At 52.8% G+C, this 9,827-nt stretch overlaps 5 protein-coding genes across 5 annotated transcripts; 3 read left to right on the top strand and 2 right to left on the bottom strand.

The window, feature by feature from the left end:
* Positions 1 to 72: 72 nt before the first annotated feature.
* GCG54_00009438 (uncharacterized protein) lies at positions 73 to 902 on the bottom strand (the record flags this gene model as incomplete). Its single annotated transcript, XM_045409384.1, has 4 exons — positions 73 to 345; positions 419 to 634; positions 701 to 778; positions 852 to 902. 4 exons carry the CDS (start codon positions 900 to 902, stop codon positions 73 to 75), a joined length of 618 nt encoding a protein of 205 aa, XP_045256803.1.
* A 607-nt stretch (positions 903 to 1,509) lies between these two features.
* Positions 1,510 to 2,061, top strand: GCG54_00009439 (uncharacterized protein; the record flags this gene model as incomplete). Its single annotated transcript, XM_045409385.1, has 1 exon — positions 1,510 to 2,061. One exon carries the CDS (start codon positions 1,510 to 1,512, stop codon positions 2,059 to 2,061), a length of 552 nt encoding a protein of 183 aa, XP_045256804.1.
* Positions 2,062 to 5,377: 3,316 nt separating this feature from the next.
* On the top strand, positions 5,378 to 6,697 carry GCG54_00009440 (Transcriptional activator hac1; the record flags this gene model as incomplete). Its single annotated transcript, XM_045409386.1, has 3 exons — positions 5,378 to 5,670; positions 5,720 to 6,210; positions 6,249 to 6,697. 3 exons carry the CDS (start codon positions 5,378 to 5,380, stop codon positions 6,695 to 6,697), a joined length of 1,233 nt encoding a protein of 410 aa, XP_045256805.1.
* Positions 6,698 to 7,534: 837 nt separating this feature from the next.
* GCG54_00009441 (Chromosome segregation in meiosis protein 3) lies at positions 7,535 to 8,456 on the bottom strand (the record flags this gene model as incomplete). Its single annotated transcript, XM_045409387.1, has 3 exons — positions 7,535 to 8,059; positions 8,117 to 8,192; positions 8,254 to 8,456. The coding sequence occupies 3 exons, from the start codon at positions 8,454 to 8,456 to the stop codon at positions 7,535 to 7,537; spliced, it is 804 nt and encodes a 267-aa protein (XP_045256806.1).
* A 359-nt stretch (positions 8,457 to 8,815) lies between these two features.
* On the top strand, positions 8,816 to 9,568 carry GCG54_00009442 (NADH-ubiquinone oxidoreductase 20.9 kDa subunit; the record flags this gene model as incomplete). Its single annotated transcript, XM_045409388.1, has 4 exons — positions 8,816 to 8,875; positions 8,938 to 8,954; positions 9,026 to 9,231; positions 9,285 to 9,568. The coding sequence occupies 4 exons, from the start codon at positions 8,816 to 8,818 to the stop codon at positions 9,566 to 9,568; spliced, it is 567 nt and encodes a 188-aa protein (XP_045256807.1).
* Between the last annotated feature and the right edge of the window lie 259 nt (positions 9,569 to 9,827).

Genomic DNA, 9,827 nt, shown 5'->3' on the forward strand with positions numbered 1-9,827 from the left:
AAACGCCTGATTCAAAGTCCCGAAATCCTTAATGAGTGATACCTGTTTAATTTGACAGCGTGCGATACGAACTTATGCTCTCAAAGCCCGCAGTCTTTGTTGCAAGGCATCCTCCTCTTCCGCAGTAGGCTCACTAGCGACAAGCTCCTCCTTGGCTGGTGTTGCACTATTGAGCTCAGCGTTGAGCTGCACGCCTGCATCATCAGCTAGCTTGCCTAGTAGCTCATGAACCGCGTCCTCGGATACCTGGGCGCTGGTAGATTGCGAAATGGCGTCCTGATAAATGCCGTTGGACATGGCATACTCTTCGTTTTGCTGTTTGAACTGCTCCAATGTAACAAGGGTCTGGAATGGAAAATGGCCTGTAAGTAGAGGCCAAGGGTATCACTACGGTGGTTGTCGCATCGACTCGACATACCTTCTCGGGGTTCATGTTCTTCTGTGCGAGGGACATGGTACGAGACGACTGTCCCATCATATGCGTCATGCGATTCATTGAGTTATTGGCCTGGATTTGGGCAGCGGACAGCTCGGCCATATCCGCCATTTGATCCATCTGCTGAGCTAAAGCTTGCTTAGAAAGAAGCATTTTAGCCTTCTGGTATGCCTTTGCTGTTTCGCCCTTCTTCAGCAGCTATCCGATCGAACATTAGCCGTGGTTCAAAGCAACATTGGGACGCGCTCTCTGGCGATGACCAACATCTTGGATTTGCTTCTTCAGGATTGGGTCTTGCTTCGCGGCCTTCTGCGCTTCTCGTCGGGCTTGCTTGGCTTGGAACTAGAGTTCTGTCAGTAATCATAGCAAAGGTGCCTTCTCACAGCACGATGGCTAATCAGTATCTCGTACGTACCCTCGCCTGGAACTCGACTTGCATGTCTCGGGACAGCTGACGGTTCGACATGATGTCGTCTGGAGCCGATTCAGGATCGGGGATGTGGTGGCGGGGTTAACGTGAGGTTATCGCAACGCTACGGCTCTGAGAGTGTCGTTTGCCTGATGGCAGCAAGGTAGGCTAGATATCACGGAATAAATATGAAAAGCCCAGGCTGTGAACAATATGATCAACTTCGGACGCGGAAGTTATGTCATTCGTTGGCCAGTCAGGTGTCGGATGATGACTGTCGGCAACGGCGACAAGAGACAGCGAGCGGTATCGGTTCACGAGCTGGCAGCCTGACACCTGCGCGGGCGGGGCCGTCTCTCAGACCAGCCATAGCGCATGACGTAACGCGCCATGCGGTGCAGATGTATTATGTAAGCGAGACACCCTCCCAAGCCCTGCCACATAACCCTTTCCAGCCTTGACTCCAGCGGGCCTGCGGCTCATCATCAATGGTTTGTTGGACGCCTCAAACCGGACGAACTATATCGCCGGAAATTGGATGAGACGATATCTATGATGCTCTCATGCTGGCGTCCGCGTAGCGAAGGACATAGTATAATAAACTCTAGCCCGACAGAATTATCCCTCAGGAGCGCAAAAACGCATTTTGTAAATCGATTCTCCCATGGCTGCAAAACCAATGAACGTGCAATCATTTCCACGACCTCCACTGCTGGAGAAGGTGTCAAAACACCTACGGATCACTTGGCACGGCGAAATGATCGCAGACACCAAGAATGCCTACTGGGTGCTAGAGACTCACCATCCTCCCAGTGTGTTTTCTTATGCGACCATCACAATTCTTCGAATCGTAACTGATTCTCGGACAGCATACTATCTCCCATCCACTTCCATTAACGTGTCACTCACCCCGACGCGACGGAGTACATACTGCGAGTGGAAGGGTGCTGCAACTTACTACGCAATTACTGCACCCGGAACATCCAATGCTCAGGAGCCACAGGTAGTGTCGAATCGCATCTGGTCGTACGACTCCCCATCGCCCGGGTTCGAAGCAATCAAGGGATATTTGTCTTTCTATGCAGGACCGTGGGACTGTTTTGTAGATGGGGAACTGGTTGAGCCTCAGCCAGGTGACTTTTACGGCGGCTGGGTAACTTCAGACATTGAGGGCATTGTCAAAGGTGCCCACGGTAATTGGGATCCTGTCTTGTAACAAGTTTCCAGATCCAAGATTATGAACTGGGGTTAAATAACAATGATACGGATATCAAAAGCTACGCAAGAAGTACATGCAACAGGCAGAGGACGTCCGGAAGATAAGGGGTCTTTTACGACTGAGGGAGCAGTTCACTGTACGTACCGCCGTTCCTTACGTTGAAACAACGATTAACTCGGGCAGCAGGGGGAAAATCGACGATCAAGGTGTCTGGCCTTCCGTGATTGTTCTCGAACTAGGTGGGGAGGGAGGTACTTCGTTCTCCTCTTGCCGACGTCCGACTAGTATTGAGAGACGGATTTCGACAGCTAATTGCGTACGTACCCTGTTCAGCTTCTCGTCCTCGGTCGTCTCGCTGCCATTTGCGGGAGACAAAGCTCTTAACGTTCATTCGACCCTTAAGCACATCGATTGAACGAGTTTGAATCCAAATCCGACGCTACATGGTCATATGCGACGAGCGGGTGTGGGTATCACAAAAAAGGGGGTCTCGGATGAAATGTATGCGGTGAAACATTGGTACTTGTCACATCCTCGGTTTGCTTAAGGCGTAGACATGCCACAGCCAGTTGCGTCGGTGCAAATCAATTGATACCGAACGACGCGCCAACAGCGTGCCACACTCGATGTTTAGATTGAGAGAGAGTCGGCTGCTATTACGTGACTAGACACACAACTACCTTAGGCGTCGACATAGGACTCGGTAGGAGGGCAAAGGCGACAATGAAGGCGACGGCGACTAATGTAATCATAGTTAGTCCTAGCTCGTCGCAAGACGTTGAGGCGAACTTGGCATAGGTACATGGGCCATCGATGAAAGTCTCGACGGCATGTCAGTGATATCATCGGAGGTACACCGTACATGTTCAGCCGGGCACATTCCATTTATCATTGTCAGCTCTTAAAGTTCATGGCTGGTACTCCCTAAAGCGTATCAAAGGTATCTTGACGAACAGCGGCCTTCAACGGTGCACCCCCAAGGTTGAAGGCGTCGCAGTCTGGACTCAGGAGTCGCCTGCTGGCCAGTGCAGCGGATCTGCGGCAATCAGAACGCCTAGATCGCCTCAGGAGCGGTGGTCCGATGGATGGGTACGCCGGCGAAGCGGCCGCATCAAGTGCGGAGCGCAGACCGGCGACCTGGTACGACCCCTCCATGCCCCCCCCCCCCCCCCCCCCNTGCCCCCCCCCCCCCCCAAAAAAAAAAAAAAACCAAAAAAAAACCGCGTATGATAAAGACACGCAATATGCTGTTCAGCCTGGTGAAGTTCCCTTACTTCGACTGGATGACGCCGTAAGCAAGCGAGGTCGAGTAATGTGAGGAATCGGAGCAGAAGACAGTCGGTATGAGATTCCTGGATTGCTAGGCAGGCAGGGAGGATTAAGAAGCGGAGACGAAGACGACTCAGCAGCACCACAGTGTGCAATGCCTTGGCCCGGCCAAATATGCTGGTTCTGGGACATTTTCGCAATAGAATTTGCGACCTTGAGATGGCACCAAAGTATAAAACGTGGAAGCATTTGAACGGGGCGAAAGGTACTTCTACCTAGTAAGATTCAGCCCGGATTGGGGCACTGTCTTCCGTGAAAACACGCTGAGGTTGGAGGAGGAATTCGCAGTGGCGGCGCCGATGAGTAAGGTCGCACGAGGGTTGAGGTCTTCAAACTTGGGTGGGCCTGGGCTGGAGCAATAACGCCGGGGAAGTCGGGTGGCTAAGTTTAGCAAGCGGCGGGCGGTACGACGTCGAGGCACCAAATCAGCCATCGTTTCCAACGTCTGCCGGCGATGGATACTGCGAGTCGTCTCTGTGGGTCGCTTCAGACTTGGACGTCGCCGCTTAGCACTGTAGCAGACATGTCAAGTGCGTGAATCGGGTTTGTTGCTATATAGTATTTCAACGGTGAAGAGAGTCGGCGAGTTGCGGTGAGCTCAGCTGACAGCAGCGCATGCCATGTCAGCCATGCAGGCACCTAGTCAGCCAGGTCAGCAACGGCAGCTGAGGCACGGCACGCAACACAGCGGAGCGAAGCCAGGCTTACGTGAAGATACGGCAGAGGATCGATTGATCAACCTGATCAGCGAGAAGCATCCGGACTATCCAGTGCGTCGAAGCCCGCTCGCTTGAGCGGACTCGGAACCTACGAAGAGATGGTCAATTAATTACAGTTCGTGCCTCGCGGAAGCAAAGAAAAGGGGGATGCTCCCTGGAGCGGCGGCCAACGTTTGGCACGGTGCGCCATTCGTGTTTCTGCCCCGTGGCTCCCGTGTTTCCTGTTTAGAGCTGACCCGAGGCCCCCCATTTGCAAGTTACCTTAGACGTGGAACTGGGGAAGACATCCGAGCCAGTGAAACCATTGAGTCGCTACGCGCTCCTGCTCCTTTCACTGCTGTCAGCTACATAGATCCACCAATCACCACCCACTTACCTCGCTGGATTCGCTCCGAATGCCCCCCTTGCGCCTAGTACCTACCTCCCTTTTGGGGTTTCGCCCACTCACACTGATGACACTGGAGCATCCTCTGCGCCCCCTCCACTCTGCAAAGATATACGTATCTACAGGTACTTTCCTTACCTTACTGCGCGCAGGCACGCTGGCACGATACGGAGTAGACAAACACACGACAAGTCCTACCTCCTGAGACCTTGCGTGATTGAACCCATTTTAGGCGGCACCCTTGCTTCGCTTTCGCCCCCTGTTCCACTACGACCTCCACTGTGGCCTCAGGTACAACCGTAGGTCCTTTTTGCCCTTGCGGCCTTGGGGGCTTTCGGAGGCTTGGGCACTTGTGCCTGAGGCACTAGACGTTAACCATCCCAAAGCGCCCCCTTGCACGGGGCCAGCGTGGCCTCAACTTACAAAAGAGGCCACATCGCCTGCGCCTTGGGTTTAGGTCTAGCAATCCTCAGCTCTCACCACGCCAAACCAATCCTACGAGAGAGAACACTTGTCAACTTGCCCCAGGACCCGGACGATCAAGCTTCCACTCGGACCTGGTGCCTTGTGTCGGTGACTCACCTAATCAGTCTGACTCATTTTACGGGTCTTCGTCAAAGAGGTATCATGCCTTCTCAGAATAACGCTCTTTCTATATCTTTTTGTATGAGGAACTAGGACGGCACCTCCATACTCTCAATAACCCACTTCACACCCACATCATTACTGCAACGCACTTCCCCCCCCCCGCCGTGACCTTCCAACTCTCCACACTGGAACTAGGAGGTCGATTGTGTCTCGCGCTTCGCATCAACGAAAAAGTCCTCCTATCTGCCTATCCCACAGCCTTGTTGCATCACCATCACAACCGCAAACTACAATGGCTGCTTGGGAACAGACATCACCCATGATCAAGTTCGAAGATTCGCCTGCCGAGTCTTTCGTTTCGACTCCGGGCGAGCTCTATCCATCACTCTTCGGCGACGCCGCACCCTTGGCCGCTGACGATACCACCATCAACCCCTCCGATATGTTGACGCCTCCACCCTTCACCGAGGACAACCCCGTCTCAACCCCGGACACCGACTCTCCTCCGAGTGAGAAGAAGCCTGTGAAGAAGAGGAAATCCTGGGGTCAAGTTCTCCCGGAGCCTAAGACAAATCTCCCACCAAGGTATGACGCAATCGGATAATGCCCCAGGCCCGTAGCTAATCCCCAGTAGGAAAAGAGCGAAGACGGAAGATGAGAAAGAGCAGCGACGAGTCGAGCGCGTCCTTCGCAACCGCCGGGCTGCGCAGTCTTCTAGGGAGCGCAAGCGTTTAGAGGTCGAGGCTCTCGAGAGGCGGAACAAGGAGCTCGAAGCAGCCCTTTCAAACGTCACCAAGGCGAACCAGCTTTTGGTGGAAGAGCTGAACAAATTTCGCCGTGATTCTGGCATGCTGACTCGGTCATCATCGCCTCTCGATCCTCTCCGATCCAACTCTGTCACCCTATCACCAGAGCTTTTTGGCTCTCAGGATGGCCATCGTCCCTCTATCGATGAGACGAAGAATCTCGTCGATGATTTGATGACTACGTCTCATAGCAATCCGACCGTCAACCCCGCTTCGCTATCTCCCGAGCTTTCACCAATCGCAGAAAATGACGAGGCAGATGCCGAGGACAACGAAGTGGCCGAGACCAACGTGAAGACCTCCTCCGACTTGACACAACGTCCTGCAGCGATGTTGTGCGACCTGCAGTGTCAACAGTCGGAGGACCTTCCGCAATCATGGCTGGCCTCTCAAACCCCTCTGCATCCGACCTTGGTCTTCTTTCTGCAGCTTCAGATGCTGTCAATCACATCATCGGTGATTCTTTCAGTCTGTCGGCGGCCCTTGACACAGATCGCTATGTCCTTGAAAGTGGGCTTCTCTCTTCCCCCAACTCCCTCGATTATGAACACGATTATCTGGCTGGTGACTCTACCGCCTTCCTCCAGGACCCTTTCGACATCAGTGAGTTCCTCAACGACGAGGTCAACGGTAGCGTCTCAGACACGCACGCGGTTATTGGCACAGCCGTCGCAGCGGACCCGGACTACGGCCGCGACTCTACCAACTCTGAGACTCAAGTCTCTTCAGAGAATCTTAACCTGCAGCCCCACTCTGGCGCGTCCACTTATGGATGCGACGATGGAGGCATTGCGGTTGGTGTCTGAAGGATGCGACGAACGTGTTGGAGGGTTGTCGACTGAACCTTCGGCGGGGCGCGACAGCTGTCGGACACCGCGGATGTGGTTGAATGGCGCACCGTTACCGTCTAGAGAGGTGCTCATGACCTTATTATGGGCTCTGAGGGTTGAAGAGCGGAATCTGGCCCGGAAGGGCCTACTTGAACCGCAAGACATCCCCAACTCGAGAAATCATAGTCCGACACCAGCTAGCACCTATGTTACAGTAGTTTCCAAACGGAAGTGTGATGAGGCGGACGTGACGGAATTTGGGAAGCGTTGTCGATTAGCTTGATAAAGTTTATCGCTACGGAGGCAGGGATGGTCACGGCGTTATGGATGGTGTCCAGCGAAATTAGAGGTCAAACTTGGGAAATGTAACAACACATACTGAACGAGAGTCGCCTCGCGACAACGCACAAATTTCTAAGAACTGGTTCAAGATATTGCCAAAGTGTGTCGACAAGAAGCTCAAAAAGCTGTGTGAATCTCTTCCGAATCTAATCGTTAGGGCTGAGTGACGCCTCTACTATTTGGACCTTTATGGATTGTGGTAAATAGGTCGGGGACGCTGAACTGATAAGAAACCACTGAACCCTGGTGGTTTAGCAGAACAGGGCGTTACTCAGCCTCGACTATTAAAGCTGTTAGACGTTCCCGAAAGCGCTACAGGACATGACAAGAAGGAAGTTCATTCCCGCCGTCCATGCGGCAATCCATGTGAAACGTGATGCCCCGCGGTCTAGCCTCCGTTTGTCGTTTTCGCCTTCTTTCCCTTTCCCAAGTTTCGTTACATAGTCGGTGATCATACACAATTCGTTGATATCACCACAAGCCGTCCATCTCAGCCATGGCTGCCTCTTCATCTTCAAAGTCATCTCCGGCCAATTGGTTGTGCGGAACGTGAGCCGGTGGTTGCATCAGGTCAGCCATCTCTGCTTCCGCCATAAGAGCATCCAAATCGTCGTCCCCGTCTGGTTCTTCGGTTGGCTCCGGCGCTCCTAAAGCTTGACTCTTGGGTGGCATTGCGGGCGTAGCTCCGTATGTATCGTCCTCGTCCGGAACAGCTGCTTCTGGTGTCTCCGGGCGCTTTTGTGTGATAGAAGCAAGTGCACTCGCTGTTACCTCGGCAGCCACAGGACCTGGAATCTCAGCTTCCACCTCCAAAGCGTCATCCGCCTCCCAGGTTTTAGGTTTGCCCTCATTGATCCATTCCAACCGTTTATTCGCAATTTGCTTCTTGTGTCCCGTCTTTTCTACCATCGCTAGGGCGTCGAGAAATTTGGCTTTTGGAAATAAGTCGTCCAGCCAGAGTTGGTAGAAGGACAGCAAGCGGGCTGCATCAGAGAACTAGCAGTGAGTTAGTTGTATCCACGGGATACGCGTCAGAGTATCGAGAAAGCCGACCTCGTGACCCTTCCCCTTAAATTGGAGGTCTGCGGCGCGCTTTCGAAGCTTGGGAATGCCATTGTCCGAGAGCAGTCTGCAAAAACACGTGGTCAGTTACACATCAGACATGAATAATCGGCTGCGCCAAACCTCACCTTGCCTCGTCAAGTTTGACTCTCGGAACCCTCGCTCGCTTACTGACTTCAACTTCTTCTTCGAGCCCCAGTGCTTCACCCTGTTTTCTCTTGTTCACACCGAGCTCCTTTGCGTCCGGGGGCGGGGTTCGAAACGGGTCATCAAAATCTTCAACGGCATAATTGTCCAAGTCATCATACTCGGGTGTTGTTCTTGATGTCATGTTGACGACGCTCTGTGAACTTCACGAGGCATCAGCAAATTGCATCCAGGGTGGAGTGTATATATATATGCCTTAAGTTGGATTGTCACTAGCCAACGCGATCGTGCGCGGCGCGACTTCAATTAAGAAACGCGTCTGTCTGTTACCGCACAGACCTTCCGATGAGCGAGCCACAAAGTCGGACACGCCATAGCCACATACCTCCTGTGGCGCAGGCGGCTGGAGTAGTGCCTCAGGCAAAGGGTTCAAGCTCAGTTCCAATCAGCGCTCAGCCGTATCTAATTCAACAACCACCTCGAACTGTTGGACGACGATAGCTACCACCGACGCAATTGGGTCTTGAATTGTGGTCCGCTACCATGGCTACCGCACAAGTGCAGACATATATTCCCACCAAGGTCGTCAAGAGCGATTATCCTGTTCGTACTCCGTCTACGAATCCTTGTTTCTCCGCTGCCGATAACGCTAACGTACTTCCAAGCTCATCGACAATGACCCGTATGCCCGAACCCGATTGTCCCTGGCCATTTGACAGCTCAGGTCGATTGCTAACGCGGGAATGTCCACAGCCACTTCAAGAGGGTCGTTGGCTATGCCAGGCCTTCCGATTATGCCCACGGAGCTATAGCCGCAGCCTTCGCTCCTGGCGCTCTCCTTGCCCTCGAGAAGTTCGCTCCCTCACATGTCGGTAAGGGAGGTTTGGCGCAAGCCATGCGCCTCGCCGGAGCCATCGGTCTCGCTGGAGGGTTTCTATACTTTTACCAGCGCTCCAGCTGTGAGTTTGTACGACGATCAGAAGGAACGGAGGCACTAACCACAGAGCCATAGTGCGATTTTACGGTGCCACCGAGAATGCGAGAGAGGTTGAGATGGATATGAAGGAGATGGTCTCCAAGGTCAAGGCGGGAAAGCCGCTATATGGCGAGAGCAGGTTGACCCCTCACATGCAGGGCGTTGCTGCAAGACAGTCAAGATACTCTGCTCTGTTCATGGGTGTCGTGCCTTGGTTCAACTTCGTCAATCACAACCAGCATGGTGTCGACACCGCGAAGTACTACCAACAAGCTGAGAGAGAGCTTGAAGCTGAGCGTCTGAAGAACGGGGGTTCATAACTGTCTATACCCCTAAAGTGATTATGCAGCATAGGAAAGATAACAACCTTTGTGTATTTTAGCTTAGGTAGGGAAAGGTACTCCTTAACTAGGGCTCCCACGCGGCCTAATATCCCTTCAGACACTGAAAAGTGCTTAACTCTAGCCTACCTGCTTTTTTAGGGTGTGATATTTAACCCCTCTCTAGAGGCCTAAAATGTAATAGTATTCTTTGAAAATCTCTCTTAAATTAGCTATAAGTTAGCTAATAGAATAAAAG

This window comes from Colletotrichum gloeosporioides (genome assembly GCF_011800055.1).
Source record: "Colletotrichum gloeosporioides strain Lc1 chromosome Unknown consensus_111, whole genome shotgun sequence".
Taxonomy (NCBI): Eukaryota; Fungi; Ascomycota; class Sordariomycetes; order Glomerellales; family Glomerellaceae; genus Colletotrichum; species Colletotrichum gloeosporioides.